General features: G+C 37.3%; 1 protein-coding gene across 4 annotated transcripts in view; it reads left to right on the plus strand.

The window, feature by feature from the left end:
* Window positions 1–26,880, plus strand: part of OXSR1 (oxidative stress responsive kinase 1) — an 85,091-nt gene that overhangs the window by 38,387 nt on the left and 19,824 nt on the right. For all 4 annotated transcript variants that reach the window (XM_060402086.1, XM_004018228.5, XM_060402087.1 and 1 more), the window contains 6 exons: window positions 8,190–8,245; window positions 16,936–17,045; window positions 19,717–19,818; window positions 22,140–22,273; window positions 25,455–25,503; window positions 26,118–26,183. In XM_060402086.1, coding sequence (XP_060258069.1) covers window positions 8,190–8,245; window positions 16,936–17,045; window positions 19,717–19,818; window positions 22,140–22,273; window positions 25,455–25,503; window positions 26,118–26,183 — 517 coding nt within the window. The remainder of the gene's footprint in view (window positions 1–8,189; window positions 8,246–16,935; window positions 17,046–19,716; window positions 19,819–22,139; window positions 22,274–25,454; window positions 25,504–26,117; window positions 26,184–26,880) is intronic.

Below are 26,880 nucleotides of genomic sequence, written 5' to 3' on the forward strand. Positions count from 1 at the left end.
GTACTAGTAAACTAAGTGGATCTAAGTTTACTAGATCCACTGCCAGAAATTCATTTAAGTGATTTGTGATGAGGCCTTGGCATTGGGACTTTTGAAAGTTTCCCAAGAGATCTAGTATGCAGCCACGGCTAAGAACCCTACTTACACTTTAGCTGAGCTGCACTGAGACTTCAGTAGGAGAAAGTTGGGAGAAAGTTGTTTTACTGGGAAGCAGACATGGATGTTTTCAGTAGATTTTGTTACTTCTCATATCTTTAGAGTCCAGTTATTTCAGATAGATTTGTATCAGTCTGCTGGATTAGGTCAAATAATGTTACTCTGTCTCTACTGTGTTTTCTCCTTGACCCCTGAGGCTTTAGAGGTTTCTACTAGAGGGAACAGGTCTCTAAATTAGAGTTACAGTTTTCTCTCTGTATCTATGTTCCCAAATATTTTTTCTATTTAAAGGGGTTAGCTTTAACAGAAATGGTAGATATTTAGTCAGTTTAAGATGCATAAATGTAGTGTATTGTTCAGCTTTGTTATAATTCATTTCTTCTCTTAAACTGTGCCTATTATTGGGCTTCCCAGGTGGCACTAGTGGTGAAGAACCAGCCTGCCAGTGCAGCAGACGTAAGAGACACGGGTTTAATCCCTGGGTTGGGAAGATCCACTGGAGGAGGAAATGGCAAAACATGCCAGTATTCTTGCTTGGAGAATCTCATGGGCAAAGGAGCCTGGCGGGCTCCAGTCCACAGGGTCACAAAGAGTCAGACATGACTGAAGTGACTTAGCACGTAGCACATGACATGCTGTTTGTTGAGTCATGGAAATGTAATGGGGAGAAACTTGTTCTGTACTTTTAATTTTAAATTTAATTTTAAAAGGAATTTGCAACTTTGATGTAATAGTGACATGTGAGAAATGGCATCAAGCTGTGAAAAACAGAACTTACTATTCTTGCTATTTAAGAGTGGTTGGAGGATATAACTGGGGGCTGCTGGGTTGCTTGATATTCTTTGAGATGAAGGTTTGTTTTTTTTTTTTTTTTAAAGGACTGTTATATTGATTTCCAGATATTTAGTTACAAATCTTTTCCTTCAATTTGTCCTGTTGTGTGTGAGGACAGACTGGTGTTTAATTATCCAGTGAGCCATTTAGCTTCATGGTATTCCTCTGCTTTCACTCTTGGAAGCTGTTCAGTAGATTGCAACTTTGGTCTGAAGAGGGAAACATGAATTTATTATCTTAATTGATTAGGAAAAGTAGTCATCCAAAGTATAGGTTCTGCTGGCAAGAGATTGCTGTTTCTTCACTTAAGACAAAAGCTTAGGGACTATTCTGGTGGTCCAGAGATTAAGAATCTGCCTTGCAATGCAGGGACTCAGGTTCAGTCCTTGGTCAGAGAACTAAGATCCCACAGGCCTCAGAGCAACTAAGCCCATGCACCACAACTACTGAGTCCGTATGTGTGCTCGGAGCCTGCGCTCCACAACCAGAGAATGAATTGTCACAATGAAAGATCCTGCCTGCCACAGCCGAGACCTGACACAACAAAAGAAAGCAATGTTTTTCAAAAAGACAGAAGCTTAGAAAACAGTTTTTGAATGCATAACACCAATATTTGACTCAGATAACCATTATATCTACTGTGGTGGGGAAAAATCCCTTAGAAGAAATGGAGTAGCCATCATAGTCAACAAAAGAGTTTGAAATGCAGTACCCTGGGTGCAATCTCAAAAGTGACAGAATGGCCTCGGTTCCTTCCCAAGGCAACCCATTCGGTATCACAGTAATCCAACTCGATGCCCCAACCACTAATGCTGAAGAAGATTAAGTTGAATGGTTCTATGAAGACCACCTATAAGACCTTCTAGAAGTAACACCAAAAAAAGATGTCCTTTTCATCATAGGGGACTGGAATGCAAAAGTAGGAAGTTAAGAAATAACTTCTGGAGTAACCTGGAGTAACAGGCAAGTTTGGCTTTGGAGTACAAAATAAAGCAGGGCGAAGGCTAATAGTTTTGCCAAGAGAACACACTGGTCATAGCAAACACCCTCTTAAAACAACACAAGAGATGACTCTACACATGGATATCACCAAATGGTCAATACCAGAATTGGATTGATTATGTTCCTTACAACTGAAGATGAAGAAGCTGTATGCAAGCAAAAACAAGACTTGGAGCTGACTGTGGCTCAGATCATGAGCTCCCTATTGCAAAATTCAGACTTAAATTTAAGAAAGTAGGGAAAACCACTAGGCCATTCAGGTGTGACCTAAATAAATCCCTTACAATTATATAGTGGAGCTGATGAATAGATAGATCTGGTAGACAGAGTGCCTGAAGAACTGTGGACGGAGGTTCATAACACTGTACAGAAAGTGGTGACCAAAACCATTTGTAAGAAAAAGAAAGGCAAAATGGTTGTCTGAGGAGGCCTTACAAATAGCTGAGAAAAGAAGAGAAGCAAAGAGCAAAGGAGAAAGGGAAAGTTATACCCAACTGAATGCAGAGTTCCAGAAAATAGCAAGGAGAGATAAGAAAGCCTTCTTAAATGAACAGTGCAAAGAAATAGAGGGAAACGGTACAATGGGAAAGACGAGATCTCTTCAAGAAAACTAGAGATAACCAAGGGGACATTTCATGCAAAGGTGGGTACAATAAAGGACAGGAATGGCAAGGACCTAACAGAAGCAGAGGTGATTAAGAAGAGGTGGCAAGACTACAAAGAACTGTACAGAAAAGGTCTTAATCACCAGGATAACCAGGATGGTGTGGTCACTCACCTAGAGCCAGACATTCTGGAATGTGAAGTCAAGTGGGCTTTAGGAAGCATTACTAAGAACAAAGCCTGTGGAGGTTATGAATTTCAGCTGAACCATTTCAGATCCTAAAAGATGATGCTGTGAATGTGCTGCACTCAGTATGTCAGCAAATTTGGTAAACTTAGCAGTGGCCACAGGACTGGAAAAGGTCAGTTTTCATTCCAATCCCAAAGAAAGGCAGTGTTAAAGAATGTTCAAACTACTGTACAATTGTGCTCATTTCACATGCTAGCATAGGCTTCAGCAATACATGAACTGAGAACTTATAGATGTACGATTTAGAAAAGGATTTTCTGGATTTAGAAAAGGCAGAGGAACCAGAGATCAAATTGCCAGCATATGTTGGATTGCAGAAAAAGCAAGGGCATTCCAAAACATCCACTTCTGCTTCATTGACTGCACTAAAACCTTTCACTGTGTGGATCCCAACAAACTGGAAGTTTCTTAAATAGATGGGAGTATCAGACCACCTTACCTGTCTCCTGAGAAACTTGTATGCAAGGCAAGAAGTAACAGTTAGAACCAGACATTGAACAACAGACTGGTTCAGAATTGAGAAAGGAGTACATCAAGGCTGTATATTGTTGCCCTGCTTATTTAATGTATATGCAGAGTATGTCATGCAAAATTTGGGGCTGGATGAATCACAAGCTGGAATCAAGATTGCTGAAAGAAATATCAGTAACCTCAGAAATGCAGATGACACCACCCTAATGACAGAAAGTGAAGAGGAACTGAAGAGCATCTTGATGAAAGTGAAAGAGGAGAGTGAAAAAGCTGGCTTAAAACTCTTCATTCCGAAAACTAAGATCATGGCGTTCAGTCCCATCACTTCATGGGAAATAGAAGGGGAAAAAGTGGAAACAGTGACAGATTTTATTTTCTTGAGCTCCAAAATCTCTGTAAACAGTGACCACAGCCACAAAATTAAAAGCCACTTGCTCCTTGGAAGAAAAGTGTTGACAATCTAGACAGTGTATTAGAAATAAAAAGCAGAGACATTGCTGACAAAGGTCCGTATAGTTAAAGCTATGGTTATTCCAGTAGTCATGCATGGATGTGAGAGGTACCATAAGGAAGGGTGAGCACCAAAGAATTTATGCTTTCGAATTGTGGTGCTGGAGAAGACTCTTGAGCGTCTCTTGGACTGCATGGAGATCAAACCTGTCAATCAGAAAGGAGATCAACCCTGAATATTCACTGCAAGGACTGATGCTGAAGCTTCGCCTGATGGGAAGAGCCAACTCATTGGAAGAGACCCTGATGCTGGGGAAGATCTAAGGGAATGGCAGAGGGTGAGGTGGTTGGATGGCATCACCGACTCAATGGACATGAGTTTGAGCAAACTCTGAAGATAGTGAAAGACAGGGAAGCCTGGCGTGCTGCAGTTCACGGGGTTGCAAAGAGTCGGACACAGCTAGGTGACTGAACAACAGCAACAATGCCAATACATGGCTGAAAAGTTCAAATGATACAAAATGGTAAAGGATAAAAAAGCAGGTCTTCTCCGTATCAATGGTGCTGACTCGTGGTAATGTGGTAATGCTATGTACTCTAGATACAATGTGATGAAAATGACACTTCCCTGGTTTTCCTTCCCCAAACTCTTAACACCAATCTAATCATGAGGAAAACATCCTACAAATTCCATTAGAAGAACATGCTGTTAATAGCAGTGCATCAGTACTGACTGATTAATGTGGCGAAAGAACCATACTAATGTACAGTGCTAATAATAGGGTAGACTAAGCGACAGCTGTATGGGGACTCCTCTGCACCATCTTCTCAACTTTTATGCAAATCTAAACTTGTTCTAAAAAATAAAGCATTTTAAAAAGAGTCTCCTTCCTCCATTGAACTTCTAGTGAAAGTGAAGTCGAACAGTCATGTCCGACTCTTTGTGACTCCATGGACTGTAGCTCACCAGGCTTCTCTGTCCATGGGATTCTCCAGGCAAGAATACTGGAGTGGATTGCCATTTCCTTCTCCAGGGGGACTTCCCAACCCAGGGATCGAACCCTGGTCTCCCGCATTGGATGCAGACGCTTTAACCTCTGAGCCCCCAGGGTTCCAGTGAAACAAGCCCCTAAAGGACAGCTTCCTCCTATCTCTTGTGACAAGGCCCCATCCAAGACCCTTTCCTGAGCCGGAACTTCTAGTACCCTGCTCTTAAAGGAACTACTTGCCATTTTCTTGTGATTCCTGTGAGAAAGATTTATGCCAAAATAAACATATTACCACATATGTTTGTTAGTATTTGTAGTATTTCGTTTATATAATATGTCATAGTTTAACTGGTCTCCTATGTAGATGGATAGTTAGTTGCCTTATTTTGTTACAGCATACTAGTTTATAAGTGTGATATTTGGAACAGAGTTAAGAGGTGGCAGTTGGGAGCTGGGATAGCAGGAGGGAACAATTGACTTTATTTTGGTATGTAGTTGAATTGATTGATTTGCTGCTCCACATCTCTTCAGAGATAACCAAGTTTTATTTTAGTGTTTAGTTGGATGGATGGATGGATTTAGTGATTCATTTATCTCCATAAGTTGATTTAAAGCAGGTTGTCTTTTATTTAGTTATTTAAATCTGTTTGATGAGTAGATGAGAGTTGCCCTCTGTGCACTATTAGATTGGTGCAAATATAATTGTGGCTTCAGACCATGAATTTTAAATCATTATAACTAGGCTCCCACACATCCCACACATGCCTATCTTCCCTGGTGGCTCAGACGGTAAAAGTGTCTGCCTACAATGTGGGAGACCCAGGTTCAATCCCTGGGTCGGGAGGATTCCCTGGAGAAGGAAATGGCAACCCACTCCAGTACTCTTGCCTGGAAAATCCCATGGACAGAGGAGCTTGGTGGGTTGCAAAGAGTTGGGCACCACAGAGGAACTTCACAACTTCATTCCCACATCTTTATTAATCAAAATAGGAACCATTACAATCAACACATTTTTGCCAACAAGAAATAAGTTTGTTTATTCCTATAATAAAAATCTGTGCTTTGGGATTCCACAGACTCTTGGAAAGCATTTTCCCTGCAAAAAATTATCAAGATGCTTGAAGAAGTAGTAGTTGGTTGGCCAGAGGTCAGGTGAATATAGCACATAAGGCAAGACTTTGTAGCCCAGTTCATTCAACTTCTGAGGTGTTGGTTGCACAGTGTGCAATTGGGCATTGTCTTGGAGCAGAATTGGGCCTACTCTGTTGACCAATGCAGGCTGCAGGCATTGCATTTTTCGGTGCGTCTCAGGTGTAATCATTTCACCAGGATTCAGAAAGCTGTAGTGCATCAGACCAGCAGACAGCCACCACGACCTTTTTTTGTTACAGGTTTGGCTTTGGGGAGTACTTTGGAGCTTCTCCTCAGTCCAAGCACTGAGCTAGTCATCTCTGGTTGTTCTATAAAACCCACTTTTTATCATGTCACAGTCTGATCAAGAAATGGTTCGTTGTTGGGTAGAGCAAGAGAAGACACTTTAAAACGATGATTGTTTTGATTTGCAGTCAGCTCATAAGGCACCTGCTTATCAAGCTTTTTCACCTTTTCAATTGCTTCAAATGATGAACATCTGTAGAATGGTTGACGTTGAGTTCTTCAGCAACTTCTCATGTCGTTGTAAGAGGATCAGCTTCTGTACTAACACTGTAAGTTGCAACCTGCTGCAAAAAAACAGAGGAGGAAGTCACTAAACTGTACGCTGTTTTTTTCCATTAAGTTTTAGATGTCATTCAGAAAAAGGAGTTGAAGGTTCATGGTTGGCTTAGTTGAATGGTCCTTATCACCACAGGAAGGAAATATCCTCAGTTCTCTCCTGTTCATTGTGTAGGCTTTAGGTTTGTAGGACAAAGTGAGCTAGCCTTTACTGTAAGTCAGCCTCTGGGAAGAAGTCCTATAATTTCCTTGCATTTATAAGCAGAAAAAAATATTGAGTAACATGATTTCTTTATGCTTCAGTATATATTCAGGAAAAGTGTTGTGTACTCTTGGTATGCTGATGCTGCTACATAACATTTGTGAAACTGTTGTTCATTATTTGCCAAGGAATGGTTATCTAAGTATGGGGAAAAGAAGATGGAAGGACAGGAAAGAGATGATGTGCATCCTTTCACTGGTTCCTTTTCCTGACAGATGTGGCCTCTTCCATGACCTAGCCTCACTTTTCTTTCAGTCTGACTTCAAGCTCTGGCTCTCTTGTGTTTGTTTAATTATATTTATTTTTAATTATGAAATAAATAGGTGAGTCCACTCCCACAGGACAGTCAAACACTGTTCCCCTTGACTCTGGTCCTACTCCTTTCCTTAAAAAAAACTAAATTGATTGCTCCCCTTTTGGTGTGTGTGGAAAGATGTGTTCATGCCTGTGTGTGTAACTAATGGTGGCATACCCGATGCACTGTCCTGTTTGAAGTGTTCACTGGCAGTATGCATTATGTTCTAGAGGGCATTTGAAGTCATAACAGGTTTATTGACTTTAATAAATTTCATGGATGTAACAGATTTAATTTAACCTTCCTGCTGCTGTTGACTTTCTAGATTGTTGCCATTTTTGATTTGTTACTTCAGACAGTGCTATAGACAACCCCCTTGTACATTCTGTGTGCCTTGTGAGAGTTTCTCTAGGTTATCAAAGAAATGGATTACTCAAAGGAGTTGAGGAATGTAAATTTTGCAGATTCTACTGACACATTATTGCATGAGAAAAACATGTTGTAGATTTGAATGGATACTACAATATCATTTATGTTGGAAGAAAAGCCTCGATATGTCACAGGAACATACTCTGTTAACTAGACTGATAATGGTTGGAAACTGTGTAGAGAATATTAGACCTGAGAACAGTGGTCAAAAGGGATTTTGACCTTTTCAGTGAAGTTTAGGTTTTTATAACAGGAATGTATTTACGTATTACTTGAGTTGTTTAAGTTACTAATAAGAATATAGATATGTTTGAACAATTTATATATCTTTATGCTACAAGCATAGAATAGTCCCTGTTATCAGCCACATACTGATCATTGTAAAATTTTGTTCATAAAGTGTAGAAAAATCAGTGAATTTTTAAAAGTAGATAGGTGAGAGTGAGGGTCACATTCTTTAGCCACTGTTATCTCAGTCAAATATTTAATAATCTTGAGTTTTTTCAGATTTACTAGTAAAAGCTATATGTTGCTGTAGCTTTCTATTTACCGTGTTTGGATTTTAGTACAAGTGACTACAATTTTTAACATTCTGCTATTGGCTCTAATACTCTTTAATGCAATTTTGTATTAAAGCATTTAAATATTACCAGTGTTGTGGTGAATATATTGAACTTCTTAAATTATGTAACTCCAAAGAATAAGTGTTTTTTAATAAGTTTTTTTTCCTTACAGAGATGTGAAAGCTGGCAATATTCTTCTTGGAGAAGATGGCTCGGTACAGATTGCAGGTACTGATTAGCATTTCTTTTTATTTTAGCTTAATGGCTAATAGAACAGCATTACTTATCTTCTGTGTTTTCTTAGTCAGTTTTCTGTTCTGTACCCTGGACCATCTCTGGTCACACATACTATGTTGATACGTCCCTGCTGACTCAAGGTATCTTCCACTACTCATCCTTCATTTTCAGTCTTAGGCATTTTCTAACCACTACTTATTATGGTTATCTATTTCTAACTCCCGTTAGAGTCATCTTCTGTGGGTTCTTATACCATTCTTTAACTTTCCTCTAAAGGAGAAATAGTCAAGAAACTTCATTGTGTTTAATAAATGTGCTTTAGGGAAGTTATACTTCTCTTCTGGGAGAAATGGGTTATTTGCCAGTTAGGAAGACACATCTGAGAGGTGGAAGTATACTTTTGGTAGATTCAGAGTTGAAGAGATAAGAGTTAGAGTCCAAGGCCTTCCAGTGTTGGTATCTTGGTGAAATGCCCCCTCCCCCAGGGTGAGACTCCAGAATGGCTGAACTGCAGGACTGTTGAGCAAGCAGATCATCTGAGAAAATCTCAGCTTGGTCCCACACTGCTGGAACAGTCAGGTGTTTGGCAGGAGGAAGATAACTACCCAAACCTTGAATTATTTCTTCAGCTTTAGAAGAAAATTTAGGCACACATCTTCATGTCCTCAGGTAAGGGAATATTTTAACTAAGCCATATAATGTTCTAACATGAAGAAAAAGGTTGATAAATTTAACTCCTATAAAATTAGCAACTATTGTTCATCAAAAGAAGAACAGTTTGTCACCATTAATAAGTAAAAAGCAAAACCACAGAATAGATAAGTTATTTGCAGCATGAATAACTTGACAAGGGGCTCAAATTTAGAATATACAAAGAACTAGTTAAGGAAAAGTCAACCTCAAATGAAGACATCAAAACATAAATATAGTAAAAGGTATACAACCTCAACTAGTTAGCAATTAATGCACAATAAAATAACATTGGGAAATCACATTGTATTGACTGATGTAGCAAACACATCTGACAGTACTAGTTATCAGTGTAAAACAAGAGAGAATCTCACCTTCTGATGGTGAGAATATAAGCTAGTAGGAACACTTCAGTAAGTTGAAGATATGCATACCCAGAGACTTTAGCTTCTAGATGTATGGTGTAGAGAAACTCATACTTCAGTGTGCCGTAATGCTAATAAGCATTGAAAGTTTGGAACATTACCAAGCCTTTTGTTAGTAGAATGTATGAGTAAATAGTTGATTTATACTTTAGAATACTATACAATGGGCTTCTCTGGTGGCTCAGTAGCAAAGAATCTGCCTGCCAATGCAGGAGACACCAGAGACGTGGGTTCAATCTGATCCCTGGGTTGGGAAGATTCCCTAGAGGAGGAAATGGCAACCCACTCCAATATTCTTGCCAAGAAAATCCCAGGGACAAAGGAGCCTGGCGGGCTACAGTCCATGAGCTCACAAAGAGTTGGACAAAGCTGTGCACACACACACTTGAACTTGATACTATATAGTGATGAAAATGAGTAAACTCCAGCTGGATACAGAAGCATTAAATAAATTATAAAACACAGGGTGAATGAAGCTAGTCAAAATAGAATATATAGCTTGTGATTCCATTTATATAAGTTCAAAACCAAGCACAATTATGCTGTATTGAGTAGAGAAGCAAAATCAAGTGCTAAGGAACAAAAAAGAAAGAATTCTAGGAAAATGGTAGAGTAGGAAGCACCAAGAATCTTCTCCCCACCTAAACAACAGCTGAATTGGCAGAATCTGTCTAGTGTAACTATTTTGAAATTCTCCATCTCATTGATTGCTTGAAACTTTTAGGACAAGACTTGGAAGGTAAATTGCAGTTAATTCTGGTCGGTTTCAGAGCTGCTCATTTCTTACTCATCAGCCACATGGCAGGCAGCTATGCATATATTTCTGGAGCAACTTGCACACAACTTGCAGGAACTATGGTGGGGAGAAAGGACCCTGTCCTTTGAATATCCTAGCATCTGCTCTGATTACTGATTGCAGCTTCTGATCACAGAGATGCAGACAAAGAGACAGGCAGCCATTGTTACAGCTCCTCTTTTCCACATGATTTCCAGGGCACTTGAACAGGTCATTGCCTTTTTTTCCTTCCTTCATTTCTCTCCTCTTCCCCTTTTTGAAGCCAAACCTTAAAGACTAGGACAATAAAAAATAACTACAGGGACTTTGCTGTGGGTCCAGTTGTTAGGATTCTGCACTTTCACTGCCAAGGCACTAGATTCCATCCCTCATCAGGGAATTAAGATCCCACAAAGCATGTGATGTGGCCACAAAACCAAAACAAAAGCAACATTTGCAGGGAAAGTTGAAAAGTGAATGTTTGTTCTCAGGAAAAGGTCCAGAAAAGATCTGAGAAGGCCTTAAGTTTGCATTTCAGGCCAATGCTTGACACAGACACAGCCTACAACAACTCCAAAAAAACAAAACAATAACATGAAACAGCAAATCCCAGGGAAGGGGAAGAATCTGATTTCCAGAGTTAGCACATTATTAGATTCAAATGTCTATCTTCAATAACAACAACAACAATAAAATCACAAGACATTCAGTGAAACAGGAAAGTATGATCTATTCAAAGGAAACCATCACTGGAAAAAGCTTGATGGCAGATATATTAGACTTTAAAACAACCATCTTAAAGATGTTGAGAGAGTTAAAAGATAAGGAAAAACTCAAAACAACAATTATTAATAAAGTCTAAATATCAATAAGGAGAGAAGACTTGAAAAGAAACGAAGAAATTCCGGAGCTAAAAAGTACAATAACTTGAATTGTGAAATGAAAAACTTATTAGAAGGATTTAAATGCACATTTGATCTGGTTGAAAAAATAATTGGTGAACTTGAATATGGAAATTATCAAGTCTAAGGAACAGATTTATGGGTTGCCATTTCCTTCTCCAAGGAACAGAAAGGAAAATGATTGAACAAAGTGAATAGAGCCTGATGGGTCTGTTTGGATATCATTAAGCAGACCAACATCCACATTATGTGAGGCCTCGATGGAGAAGAAAGGGGCAGAGAGAGAAATTGAAGAAATAATGGCTGAAAACATCTCAAACTTGATGAAAAACATGAATAAAAAACATCTGAGAAGCTCAGTGATCTCCAGCTAAAGTGACCTCTGAGAGACTCACAGAGACACATTATAATCAAACTTAAGAAAGACAAAGAAAAAGAATCGTAAAAACAGCAGGAGACAAGTGACTCATCACAAACAAGGCGTCCTAAACAAGATTGTCAGCAGACTTCTCATCAGAAACTTGGGAGGCCAGAGGCAGAGGGACAATGCATTCAAAGTCCTGGAAGAAAAAAAGTGTCAACCAAAGATCCTTTTAAAAGTAAGGGAGAAATTAAGACATTTCCAGATAAACAAAAGTGGAGGGAATATGTTTCCCCTAGACTTGCCCCGCAGGAAATACTCAAGGGAATTTTGCAAGTAAAATGAGAGGACCCTAAATAATAACTCCAAGCAGTATGAAGAAATAAAGAACTCAATAAAGGTAAATACATGGGTATATAAAAAAACTACTGTTATTGTAACCGTGGTTTGTAACTGCACTTTTTGTTTTCTGCATAATTTAAGAGACTAACACGTTACAGAAAACAGTTATTGGTCTAAAACTTGATATTACAATAGCATTGGTTTGTAACGCCACATCTTTTGTACATAATTTAAGAGACTGATGCATTTAAAATGATTAGTTTATGTTTTTGAGCACACAGTTTATGAGGATGTAATTCTGTGATAACAACCCGAAGAGATAAGAATAGTGCTGTAAAGAAAAAAGTTTTTGTATGTTATTGAAGTTAAGCTGGTGTAAATGCAAATTAAGAGTGGTAAGTGTAACCCCCATGGTAACCATAAAGAAAATAGCTATAGAATATAAATTTTTTAAATGAGGAAAAATTTTAAGCATTTTACAACAAAAGGTTAAGCACAAAATAAGTAATATAGGAAATGAGGAACAAGTTTTTTTGTTGTTTTGTTTTTAATTTGCATTTAGCAACTTAACATGCATGCTAAGTTGTTTCTAGTCGTGTTTCTTTGTGACCCTATGTACCGTAGCCCACCAGGCTTCTCTGTCCATGGGATTCTCCAGGCGGGAATACTGGAGTGGGGACTTCCCTGGTGGTCCAGGGTAAGAATCCACTTTCCAATGCAGAGGATGTAGGTTTGATCCCTGGTCGGGGAACTAAGATCCCGTATGCCTCTAGCCCATATGCAGCAACTAGAGGAGCCAGGAGCACCTAAGACCCAATACAGACAAATAAACAAACAAATACATTAAAAAAAAAAAAAAGAATACTGGAGTGGGTTGCCATGCCCTCCTCCAGGAGATCTTCCCGACTCAGGGCTCAAACCCATGTCTCTTATGGGTCCTGCATTAGCAGGGCAGTTCTTTACCACCCGTGCCTCCTGGGAAGCCCCCTGAAAGCTTTAAATCATATGAAAAAAATAACACAATGATAGAAGTAAGTCCCTCTTTATCAATAATTGCTTTAAATGTAAATAAATTAACCATCCAATTTAAAGAATGGTTAAAAACATGATCCAACTTTAGATCCAAAGATACAAAGAGATTAGAAGCAAAAGGATGGGAAAATATATTCTCTGCAAATAGTGACCAAAGAGAACAGAGTAGCTACTCTAATATCAGACAAAATAAACTTTATATTTAAAAGGTTGTAAGAGACAATACATTATATATTAATAAAAGATTAAATAGATAAACAGTTATAAACATTCATGCACATATTAACATACCAGCAAAATATTTGAAGCAAAAAGTAACAGAATTGAAGGGTACTGTAGATAGCTCTGTAATACTAAAAGGAGCTCTGTAGTAATAGTTGGGGACTTTAGTACTCCAGTCTAATAACAGGTAGAACAGACAGAATGTAAGGAAATAGACTTAAACAACACATTGACTGACTAGATCTAACAGGCATATACCAAGCAGTCTACCCAATAAGAACAGTGTACACATTCTTCTGAAGTGTCCAAGGGGCATTTTCTAGGATAGACCATTTTTTAGGCCACAGATTAAGTAATAATTATATATAAAGTATTTTCTCTTACCACAATGAGGTAAAGCTAGAAACCAACCACAGAAGACTTGAAAATTCACAAATTTGTGGAAACTAAACAAAAATAGATTGACAAATAGATTTTGACAACCGGTGGATGAAAGAAGACATCACACAGGAAACTAGAAAATACTTAGAGATTAATGAAAACAAAATCACAACCATACCAGAACTCATGGGATGCAGTGAAAGCATTGCCAAGGGACAAATGTGCAGCTTTAGATGCTTTATTTTATTTTATTTTTTTAAAAGAAAGCTAGCAAATCAACAACCTAACTTCATAGCTTTAGGAACCAGAAAAAGAAGAAACTGAACCCTCAGTTAGCAGAAGGAAATAAATAATAAAATTTAGACTTGAGAAAAGGATATAGAGAACAGAAGAGCAATAGAGGAAATTGATGAAACCGAAAGTTGATTCTTTGAGAAGATCACCAAAATTGACATACCTTTAGCTAGGTAGACTAAGAAAAAAAAAAAGAAGACTCAACTTACTAAAATCATAACCAAAAATGTGGATATTGCTACCAATTCTACCAAAATAAAAAGGATTGTAAGATGTATTATGAACAGTTCTACTCCAGCAAATTGGATAACCTAAATGGGCAAATTTTTTGAAACATAAAACCTAACAAGATGAAATCATGAATAAATAGAAAGTCTGAAATGACCTATAGATAGCTTGTAAGGAGATTGAATCAATAATCAAAAATTTCCTGACACAGAAAAGCCCTGGACTCAGTGGTTTAACTGGTAAATTCTGTCAGACATTTATAGAAGAACTAATAACAGCCTTCCTCAAAGTTTTCCAAAAATTTGAAAAGGAAGAAACACTTTCTGACTCATTTTATTGAGTCCAAAATTACCCTATTCCCAAAGTCAGGCAGAGATACTAACCCAAGAAAAGAAGACTATGGGCCAGTATCTATTATAATCATTGAAGTAAATATTTTCAGCAAAATACTAGTAGCAAATCCAATTCATATCAAATGGATGATATACTGCCTCCATATGCTGGATGACACAGCATATTACGTGGATGATACACCATGACCAAGTAGGATTTCTTTGGAATGCAAGAGTGGTTCAACATGTGAAAATCAGTGTTACACATGAGATTACCAGAACAAAGAGAAAAAGAAAACCCGCATGATCATCTTAGTGCACCACAAACATATGAGAAAATTTAACACCCTTTCATGGGCTTCCCTCGTAGTCAGTTGGTAAAGAATCTGCCTGCAGTGCAGGAGACCTGGGTTTGATTCCTGGGTCGGGAAGATCCCCTGGAGAAGGAAGTGGCAACCTGCTCCAGTAATCCTACTCAGTGATGAAAGACTTGAAAGCTCTTCCTCTGAGTTCAGGAACACAGGAAGAATGTGTTAGTTCTGTTCAACATAGTACTACTGGAAGTTCTAAGCTGAACAATTGAGCAAGAAAAATAATAAAAGACATTCAGACTAAAAAGAAAGAAATAAACTTATATCTGCAGATTCTATGATCTTACATGCAGAAAACCCTAAGCATAACATTACGTTAAGAAAAAAAAAACTCCTTGAATCAATAAATGAACTTTGCAAAGTAGGATAAAAAGTCAGCACTTAAAAATCAGCTGCATTTTCTACACTAACAGTGAACAATCTGAGAAAAATACTACAAACAATTCTGTATACAAGTAGCATCAAATATAATTAAAATACCTAGAAGTTAACATAACCAAGGAAGTGAAATACTTGTACAATGAAAGCTATAAAACATCGCTGAAAGAAATTAAAGAGGATGTAAATAAATGGAAACACATCCTCCTGTTCATGGATTGGAAGGCTTATCATTGTTTAAAAAAGTTAGTACTACCAAAAGTAATCTACAGATTCAATGCAATGCCTGTCAAAACCCCAATAACTTTTTTTGAGGGGGCAGATATAGAAAAAAATCCTAAAATGCATATGGAAGCTTAAGGAACCTCAAGTAGCCAAAACAGTCTTTTAAAAAATAAACAAAGTAGGAGGATTCATACTTCCTGATTTTAAAACTTACTGCAAAGCAGTAGTAATAGAAACAGTATGTTGTTGGTATAAAAATTGCCATAAAGACCAGTGGAATAGAATAGAAAACCCAAAAATAAACCCTTGTACAATATGATCAAATGATTTTTGACAGGGGTATCAAGGCCATTCAGTGGGGAAAGGAGTCTTCAACAAACGGTTCTGGGAAAACGAAATATCCCAATGCGAAAAAATGAATTTGGACCCTTATCTAACACAATATTCAAAAATTAACTGAAAATGGACTCTGATACAAAGACCTATAAAACAGTAAAACTTTTAGAAAAAAACAGGGCACATGTTTCATGACATTGGATTTGGTAGTGATTTCTTAGATGTGACACCAAAGGTACAGGCAACAGAAGACAAAAAAATAGATTGAATTTTGTGAAAATTTAAAAAATTTGTGCACTTAAAAGACACTATCCACAGAGGAAGAAGGCAACCCACAGAGTGGGAGAAAATATTTGCAAATCATGTATCTGACAAGAGACTTACAATATCCAGAATATACAGAGAACTCCTTGAATTCAACAGCAACAACAAAGTCAATTTAAAAATGGATTTGAATAGACATTTCTCCAAAGAAGATATGCAAATATTCAGAAAGCACATGAAAAGATGCTCAGTATCACTAATCATCAGGGAAAAAAATACAAGTCAAAACTAGAAGGAGATAATAACACACCCATTAGGGTGGCTATTTATCAAAAAAATACAAAATAGCAAGGATGTTGAGAAATCAGAATCCTTGTTCACTATTGGTAGAGACATAAAATGGTAGAGTTCTTGTGGAAAACAGTATGGCAGTTCCTTAAATCAATTAAAAATAAAAATTCTGTATGATCCACCAGTTCCCCTTCTGAATATATAAGCCCAAAGAACCTAAAGCAGGAATTGAAACAGCTTTCTGTACACTCATTTTCATAGCAGCATTACTTACAATGGCTAAAATAGGGAAGCAACTTAAGTGTCCATCAGTGGATGAATGTACACACAAAATGTGGTATGCACATACAATAAGATATCATTCAGCCTCCAAAGGAAGGAAATTCGGACACATGCTAGAACATGAGTGAACCTTGCAGATCTTGTGCTAAATAAAATAACTCTGTTATAGAAAGATAAATACTGTAGGTTCCACTTATGGAATGCTTAGAGTAGTCAAAATTTTAGAGACAGAAAGTAGAATGGTTGTTGCCAGGGGCTGAGGAGTAGGGGCAATAGGAGTTATTGTTTAATTGATACAGAGTTTCAGTTTGGGAAGATGAAAAGAATGGATTGGAGCAAGGATGAAAATCTGGGGAGATGGTGTGTGGAGGTGGAGAGGAATAGAATGAGGAACCCATTAAGCTATCTGTTAATTTAGTCAAGAAGTTCAGCAGAAAGACGAGGAAAGGTCATACTATGTATGTAGGACCATAACTACGTTATATTATTTTCCTATGTATATATGTTAGTTACTGTACTTTTAATCCCCTGCTGTTATATTCTGTTTTAGACTTTGGAGTTAGTGCTTTTTTAGCAACTGGTGGTGACATTACTCGAAATAAAGTGAGAAAAACCTTTGTTGGAACCCCTTGCTGGATGGCGCCTGAAGTTATGGAACAGGTACTGGGTCTTTTGTCTTTTTACAGTGATTTGAATTATTTTACAAAATTGAAAAAACTGAGCAGTGTTTGCTTTCGAGTGGTCTGCTAGGTTAGCTTTGGGAAACATGCCTCTGTTCCTTAAGACTTGGCATCATGCTTAAAAATAAACCCCAAACTCTAGAACTTAGCAAAGGACAAATTAATCTCAAGATATATACAAAGGTGACCTAAGGAATAGTATAATTAAGATTGATTTAATGGCAATATCCTTAGTACAAGTTAAATGACCTGATCTTTCTACACATGGCTCTTGAAGGACTAGTTTTCCCCACATCCCTATTTCCAAACAGACTGCAGTTTATGTTGCTCATCCCATCAACCTTATGGAAGAAAACTCTGCTAATTCTAGAATCCAGAGCTCATATTTTGCTCCTTGTTTATTCTCTTTGTGGCATTTGAAACTGTTGACCTTTTCGCCTTTACTAATTGGAGGCTAATTACTTTATAGTATTGTAGTGGTTTTTGCCATACATTGACATGAATCAGCCATGGGTATACATGTGTCTCCCATCCTGAACCCTTCCTTCCCCATCCCATCCCTCAGGATCATCCCAGTGCACCAGCCCTGGGCACCCTGTCTCATGCGTCAAACCTGGGCTGGTGATCTGTTTCACATATGATATACATGTTTCAATGCTATTCTCTCAAATCATCCCACCCTCTCCTTCTCCCACAGAGTCTAAAAGTCTGTTCTTTATATCTGTGTCTCTTTTGCTGTCTCGAATATAGGGTTACTGTTACCATCTTTCTAAATTCCATATATATGCATTACTATACTGTATTGGTGTTTTTCTTTCCAACTTACTTCACTCTGTATAAACGGCTCCAGTTTCATCCATCTCATTAGAACTGATTCAAATGTATTATTTTTAATGGCTGAGTAATACTCCATTGTGTATATGTACCACAGCTTTCTAATCCATTCGTCTGCCGACGGACATCTAGGTTGCTTCCATGTCCTGGCTTTTATAAACAGTGCTGCGATAAACATTGGGGTACACGTGTCTCTTTCAGTTCTGGTTTCCTCGGTGTGTATGCCCAGCAGTGGGATTGCTGGTTCATATGGCAATTCTGTTTCCAGTTTTTTAAGGAATCTCCACCCTGTTCTCCATAGTGGCTGTACTCGCTTGCATTCCCACCAACAGTGTAAGAGGGTTCCCTTTTCTCCACACCCTCTCCAGCATTTATTATTTGTAGGCTTTTTGATAGCAGCCATTCTGACTGGCATGCCCTTTACTCACATCTTTAGCTTCCTCGTTCTCCTACTTACTAGGCCATTTTTCTGACTTCTCTCTGGCTTTCCTTCTACTGCTAAGCAACACTGCTTCCCAGCACATCATCTCTAACTACACATACTCGCTGTTTCTGTCTCTACTTCCCACCTGTTCACTGTTCATTATTTATGAATTATATCCAGTTGAGTCTTGTTTTTTAAAATTGGATAGGTATTCCAACTCCCTGTAGATGAGTTACATAAATGTCTTATGTCAAACTCCGTATGTAGAACCGAATCTACTTTTCACTCTGTTGCAATGCCTGTATTGACCCCAGTGTGGGTCAAGACTTCCCACACTAGGGTTATGGAGATGGCTGAGCATGCAGGTACCTGACACTGGGCCTGATGAGATTGGCCGCAGTTTATTATTTGCTTGTACGTGTACCTGTAGGCAGAGGATGCTGCATGCCTTACGGGTTTGCACTTAGGAAGGAAATGAACAGTTGCTACAGGAGACAGGCTTTGTAGTATCAAGAAAGTAATGTGCCCTTTGGTTTCCTTGTGAAGGTAAGGCTGGCAGGGAGCAGAAACCTGCTACTCAGGAATAAACAGGAACTGCACCTGATCGTTTGATAAGCAGGGCTTGGGGCCTAGGGCACATTCTCCTTGGGAGGACAGTGGGGTAGGGAACTTTCACTTAGGTCATTACAGGTCCTTCTGTTTACCCCATGTTGAGGCAGTATGTAACATGGAGCTTTAATTTTAGGTTTCAAACCATACACTCCCAAATCCTGTTTCTGCTCCTAGATTGCTTAGGATAGAAAATTAAAATATTTAGTTTTATTACGTGCTGGTGACAGTATAAAGGAGAGAAATTTGGCAACATATTCACACTAGCAACTTTAAAAATATTTTTACCCTTGTAATTTTTTTCACTCCAGAAATTAAGGTGATAAAATAATATTGTAACGTAGGAAATTTGGAAAACAAAAGACTGCCAAACTTTTATTTTTGTTCTAGGTCTTTCTGGTTTTTTTCTTTAATAGATTGTATACCTGTTTGTAATAGTGTCAAAACTTTTGAAGAATTTTATAATCCTCTTTCTTAAGTGCTTTCTCATATTATATCATAAGGTGGTTTTCCATATTTTCACATAGGATTCATTAATATTGCTTTTAGTTGAATGTATAATGTTTCTCTAAGTGAATATACAATACTTAACCATTTCCCCAATGATGCTGGACATTCATTCCATTTTTTCTTTTTTCCTCTTACCAAGTAAATTTAGCTTTTGCCAACTTTAGATTATATTTTATCGGCTTAAAGTCTGTGGTTCTTGATACATATTAGAAGCTATCTTGAAAGTGCTCCTGGGTGGTGAAAGTAATCTTGTACATCTCTCTGTTCTGTCCAGGTTCGTGGTTATGACTTCAAAGCTGACATCTGGAGTTTTGGGATCACAGCCATTGAACTGGCCACGGGGGCAGCTCCTTATCATAAGTACCCGCCGATGAAGGTGAGGCTTCTATCCATAATACTCTCCCAGCTCATGTCTCAGTTCTCTGTCAGAGGCTTACCTCATTTGACTTTTTTTTGTTAAGAATTACGTAGATTTATTAGTATATGAACAAGTATTTTTGTATTAAAAAGCACTATATGAATGTAAGAGTTTATAAAAATAGTAATTGTCCTCATTTACAGTAACTCAGCCATTCATATTAGCATTTTATCCTCCACTTGCATGTAAGTAACACACATAGCTGGAGCTCTTGTGTTTGTGGGATCACTTGACATTCTTATCTCTTTAGCAGTTAGAATCTCTTCTAGGTATTTGGTATGTGACACTGGGTAGCTTTACATTGTAGCTGACCTTCTTATTTGATGACCCACCATCTCCTGACTGTGTAACTGGTTTGATGTTTGGATCTAATCTGTCTCGTTTTGGTATGTGTTCCCCACAGTCACCTGTGTAGAGCAGCCGCAGTGGGGATGATGATCGTTTCTACCTCTTAAGGTTGTTGGAACAGTTCCACGTTAATAGTAGTTATTGTTAACATTCATTGAGCACTCATCTGTGTCAGCCACTGTTTTTAAGTGCTTTTTATATGTTAGATCCATGCAAATTGTTCATGTGCCGTACATATGTATTATATTCTTTGTTATTGAATAGAAGTTTGCTTTGTGGTAAGACATTAAGCATCTTTTATTTAAAGGCCTGTTACATCCTGAAGAAGTGTGTGTGTGTGCTTAGTTGCTCAGTCATGTCCAACTCTTATGATGCTATGGACTGTAGCACACCAGGTTCCTCTGTAGGATTATCCAGGCATGAATACTGGAGCGGGTTGCCATTTCCTACTCCAGGGGATCTTTCTGACCCGGGGATTGAAACTGTGTCTCTCGCGTCTCCTGCATTGGCAGGCAGGTTCTTTACCAGTAGCGCCACCTGGGAAGCCCCCATCCTGAGGGCAACCATTTTCATCTGTGTGACCCCTAAGTGAGAATATACACATGAATTCTATTTGTCTATTTGTAGCTCTAGCCGTTGTTTATAGTTTTGCTTGCCCACTTTACAAAATGCCTTAAAATGGTGAGTACCATGTGAATTTTTGTCATAGTGATATTCATGTATCTATGTTCTTAGAGCACTTTAGAACCTTTAAAATGTTACTCTGTCCCCTTTAAGGCACTAAAAACATAGAGACAAAATCAGTAAGGATAGTATGAAAAACCTCTCTGTATGTCCATATTCAAAACATGTGTATATATTTTTTAACCTATATGTTTGATGGGTGAAAGGTTATTTATACTTTAAGGCCTTGGTTTTTTCCTAAAGGTCAAGATTGCAAGGCTTTGAAAAGGATTACTCTTTATAACTGTTAGGTGGAAGGCTAGTTTGAGGCCCAAGAAATGGCTTATTTTTGAAAAGAGGTCAGGGAGAAAGATAAGGTTTGCTTTCTGTTATTGTAGGCAGTGACTCCTGAAATTGTAGCCAGACATACACATGTTAATAACCTATTTGCTCAAAATGAAAAATACTTACAACCTTAGTAATCCCCTTTTAGTAAATATAAATTAAATCTGAATAGCAAATAATAATTCTGACAATAGCCTTTTAATTTTGGTTTTAACTTTGTGCTTAGAAAAATGGGTTATGCTTTTATTGAAAAGTCAAACAGTATAGAAAATCACCCCAAATTGCATCATATTAATAGGATAGGATGACTTCATATCCTATTCATATCCTTCATATCCTTTGTTATTATGTCTCTATGCATCAAGATAGTGCGTTGCCATGTAAGTCAAAGAAGGAAGAGATTCAGGATGGACAGTTGCTGCAGGGAAGGTAGGAGGAGTGCAAACTAAAACGGTTATAGCTTTGTCAACTAGGACATCATCAGTGATTTCTGTGATCGAAGTTTTTGACGAGTTCTGGGAAGAGAAGGCCAGGTTACAAGGGGTCAAGTTAAAACAGAGCTATGAATAGGTAAAGTTGGCAAAGTCACACTCTAATTTTGCCATTTTTTTTTTTTAAGTTTGCTGGTGTAAGAATTGGACAGAAGACATGAAGGAAAGATTTCAACTAAAGGACATACAAAACAGTGCTGATACAGTTGAGCCTTTGCAGGCACATTGCCTGGGAAGCCAACTGTCTATAGGATATTATTTATTTGGAAAACACCTAAATAGCTCTAGTTTCCAAACAACTGATCTAGACGTGAACTTTCAGATAATAAAATCTGCTCAGATGTTTGGAGGTTGTCTATATTGAAAAATTGTGGCCACAACATTTGATTACTGAATCTTCAGAAGTTTACATTATGTTGAAAATTCTCACAGGTTTTAATGCTGACACTGCAGAATGATCCTCCTTCTTTGGAAACTGGTGTTCAAGATAAAGAAATGCTGAAAAAATACGGAAAATCATTTAGAAAAATGATTTCATTGTGCCTTCAAAAAGATCCAGAAAAAAGGTAAAATATGAGATAAAACTTATCCCCTTCATCTAATGTATAAACCACTGGGGAAGGCTATGAATCACATGCATACATACATACATGTCCAGAGAATTCAAAAGAACTAAACTTAAACATTAGAAAAAATATACACTGACCATTATACTAAATTGAAAATGAGTGAATTATATACTTTCTCCCTTCTTTTTAGTATACAGTGCACCCTAAATAGTTAAGCTGTTTCTTGGTTAATTTCTTTGAGTTATAAATGTATTTGTTAATGAGCTGTCAAGTTAGTGGGAGGGCTTATTTTTAATTTGCATTTAAGAGTTATAAATAAACCAGTATCTTAATGCTCTTTATGATTTTATTAACAGGAGAAATAGCAAATACTATATTTAATGTCAGATAGTCATACTTTCTTCCTTATTGGAAAGGCATTTTAGTTAAGTAGACCAAAAAATCAAAGAGCTTATTATTAACACTAGAAAGATTGAATGGCAGGTGAGTTAAAGGAACATGATCATCTAATGTGTGTATCTGTGAATTAAACAGAAGCATAGAAGTTAAAGATTATTGCATATAATCTTTTATCTTTGAGGTCAGTCAAAACTCCTGATTTCTAACCTTGGGCCCTGTTCTCACTCTGTCTTATTTTTCTGTTTCACGTGGTATATAGACCACTCAGTTTTGTAGCATTAAAAGATTTTTACTTTTTATTTTTCTAAAGCTCAACAAAACTAAAAGGTTTGAATTGACTTCCTTGATCATGTCTTTAGTATATTTAATGGGCTTCAAAATTTACTGTTGGAAATATTGGAAAGGGTAAGAAAAATAGGCAGCAAAGTTCAAACCTCTCGTTTTAGAACATTTTTCCTCTTTCTTAATACACTGGTATTAAAACATAGGGAACAGTTTTGCTTCTGCCAGATTAGTTGACTGAAATTCTGAATTCTGAATTCTGTTCCAAACACCTAGAAATTCTGGATAAATCTGTCAAACTTAAAATCACAAGAATAGAGATGAGCTTGTAATAAAGGGAGGTCTTCAGATGCCAGAATTAACAAGGAAGCCATAAATCCAAGAATTATAAACTCATCCTGTGGCTGCCTTCAGTGCCACACTGTTCAGTCTAGTAACCTACTGGTTTGGAGTTTTAACTTCCAAGTGGGAACTAAAAATGAGATACAGGGCCTACCCATATGGGGATTTTGAACTGAGATTTCTGCTTAAAGCTAGAACATTGATAAGTATGCATCCTGAGTGGAAGGTTAGATCAGAGAACAATAACAACAATAAAAATCTGTCATCACAGAAACACAACAGAAATCTTTCCGGAATAATCAAGTCCTCTGACTTGGACACTCCGCAGGTTTACAGTCTGAGTTTATACCCATATTATCCAGGAACCCACAGGATTAGAAAGTAATGCAGTTATTACTAAGCCAGTTTTATTTCTGGCGGAAGCAATCAGAAACTGCACTGTTAGACTACTTCCAAACCCAGGTGCCTGCAATTCTTGCACTGAAGAGATCACAGTCCAGAATTACAAAACACACAGTGAAACCCCACACTGTGAACTGGAAGCAACATTCAAAGAAATAATGGCCAAGAATTTTCTGAATTGATGAACTATCTGTATTTTCAGGCTAAGGAATTATTGTCCTAGATTCCAAGCAGTATCCCTCTTTTTCCACTTGTATACATTGTCATGAAACTACTGGACACAAATACAAAGAGAAGGTCTTAAATGTGGCCTGAGAGAACAGATTACCTAACTGAGGAATAGCAGGCAGATGGACAAACCACTTCCCCCATAACAGCAGTTAAGGCCAGACACTATAGTGGAACAATGCTGAGAGAAAATAACTGTTAACCCAGAATTCCCTAATTCTCTAAATCTAGTCAAACTCATTCACCAGTAAGCATGAAATAATTTTAGTCAAAAATTAAGTTTTCCAGTCATGTTTTATCACATAAAGAACTCCTCTGAAGTGTATTTTAGAAAGAAGGAAGTGAGCCCATAAGAAAGGAACAAATCATAAGAAACAGTGTTGGACAAACTGGTAAACATACTGAAATTGTGACTGAAAAGTAGGAATGGTGACGTCTACTCTGAGTTTGCATAGCACTTCCACATTTATTCTGTCTTGATTTCTATGAGAATCCTCTGAGGCCCTGGTCCTCAGGCTTGAGTGCACTTTGGTATCAGCTGGAGAGTTTTAAAAACTGCACCCAGGTTTGCCTCCACGGATTTTGCTGTAACTGTTACAGGAACAGCCTGGGGTTTTTTATATTTGTAAGATAGTTTATTTCTCTCTTGTGTGACAGTTCCCATCTGGTATGCCAATTGTATTCCAGGAGGGCAACACAAAACCCAGGCTACCTGCTGCCTTGTTCTTACATAGCTAGATTATGACCCTCATCTCTTTAGTTGAAAGGATTTTTTTTTTTAAACTCCCAGATATTATAATGCACAGCCATGTTTAAGAACCACTGCTTTTAGGGATTTAGCCAGGTAATACTGAACCTTAGAGAAGTGACTTGTTCAGCATTACATGGTAGGTATATGGTGTCAGTCAGGTCCAATTTCTTAAGTGTAGCATTGTTTATTCTTTATTCTCATACTAGTTTGTGAAGTTGACAACAATGCCTTTGCTCAAATGAAGTAAGACTGCACAGTTAAGTTAAAAACTAAGTGTAGATTAAATTTGGAAACTATACATTACTCTTAGAATCTTCAGTTTTTTAAAGGAAATTGTGAAATTATTTTTTAAGAATATGTAATTACCTAAGTTGAAGACTTACAGGTGATTATGTGGCAAGAAGCACAGTTCTTGATTTGTCAGTTTAAATGTATATTTTTTGCTTCTTTAAAGTAGATAAAGCCAACTTCATGGGAAATATTAAATAGCAAATATATTGAAAGCCATTAAGAAATCATGCTTCTAAAAGAAACATTTCACTAATGAATTTTTGCAAGAGCCTACAATAATTGTTATCAGAAAACTTCTATTTGAGTTTTTAATTCTGTTCGGTGCTTGTACTGAGCTTTTCCTTTTTGGTTTTTAGCAGGTGAAGGACAGTGGAGTACACTGAGTTTTTATCTTGATGCTCAAGAAATCATGTTTTCATTTTTGAAGATGAAAACCCACATTCCACTTCAATTAACTATAAAAACTTTCTTTTCTGGTTTTAGACCAACAGCAGCAGAACTGTTAAGGCACAAGTTTTTCCAGAAAGCCAAGGTAGGATATTCTAACTTGGTTTCATGTATTCAGATGATCCTCCTCAAACACCTACATTAGGTTCACTGTTCAGAGGTTGCATTGCCTTCAGATGATTATTTCTGGAAGAATGATGGTAGGTCAAATAATTGCTGGGGCCATTATTTGGACAGTCTTTCATATATAAGATAATTCTATAAATTAAGTGTCAGGTAAAACTTAAAACAGGAAAAATTAATATTACCACTATAAATAAAATTTGTGGAAAATTCTGTGAAGTATACTGAACTCTCATTTTAGGGTTTACTACTGAATTAGTAAACATCTCATTTCCCAAAGATATGGGATAAATAGGATATTATTATAGTTGGGAAATGTGGGACCACAACCCCAAAGGACGTATGTTAAAGCAGACTTTTCATAGATGGTGGTTCATGCAATACATTAAAGCTTTGTCTCAATTTATAAAGTCATGGTAGTATCATACTAAAGGATCTTCAGAATGAAAGAATAGAAGCTTTTCTCAGACTTTATAAAAACAGTTACTATATCACATTAATTGTGGTGAATATTTCTGTGTCAATTTTTTTGTTCAGTAAAAACTTATGAAAAGAAAACTTATTTTTCCTCTCCAGAATAAAGAGTTTCTTCAAGAAAAAATATTGCAGAGAGCACCAACCATTTCTGAAAGAGCTAAAAAGGTAAATGTGGATTTAACTCAGTTTTTCTGAGAAATTAGAAGTTTTACTTTGATGTTTTGAAAGTGTATTTGACTAATGCTGTGTTAACAGTATGAATATTACTCATTTTCTTTCAGTCTTTTCTTCAGCATGCTTGATATATTCTTTTAGCAATAGTCTGTGCCTCAGCAGTACTCTGCTTTCAACTGGAATGAAAAAGTATGGTACATAATTAATTAATTCTAAATTGTATTAATCACTGTTTGCAACTACCAGAGTGAGTTGGGAAGTTTCTTTCCACCGTGAAACAGTGAAGACACCACTTCACACCCACGTGAATAACTATAACAAAAAAGACAGACAACAGCAAGTATTGATAGAGATGTGGAGAAACTGGAATCCTCACACATTACTGATGGAAATGGAAGATGGTGTGGTCACTTTTGTGGCAGTTACTGAGCAAAGTTACTGTATGACCCAGCCAAGTCTACTCCTAGTCATACCCAAGAGAATTGAAGATCTGTACACATAAAAACATGTACATGAATGTTCATAGAAGTATTATTCATAGCTAAAGTGTGGAAACAAACTGAAGGTCCATCTACTGATAAATGGATATATAAAATGTCATGAACCTATAGAATGGATTATTATTCAGCATTAATAAGGAATGAAGTACTGATACGTGCCATAACATGGATGTTCCTTTAAAACATTG

The sequence above is a fragment of the Ovis aries genome, chromosome 19, assembly GCF_016772045.2.
Source record: "Ovis aries strain OAR_USU_Benz2616 breed Rambouillet chromosome 19, ARS-UI_Ramb_v3.0, whole genome shotgun sequence".
Lineage (NCBI taxonomy): Eukaryota > Metazoa > Chordata > Mammalia > Artiodactyla > Bovidae > Ovis > Ovis aries.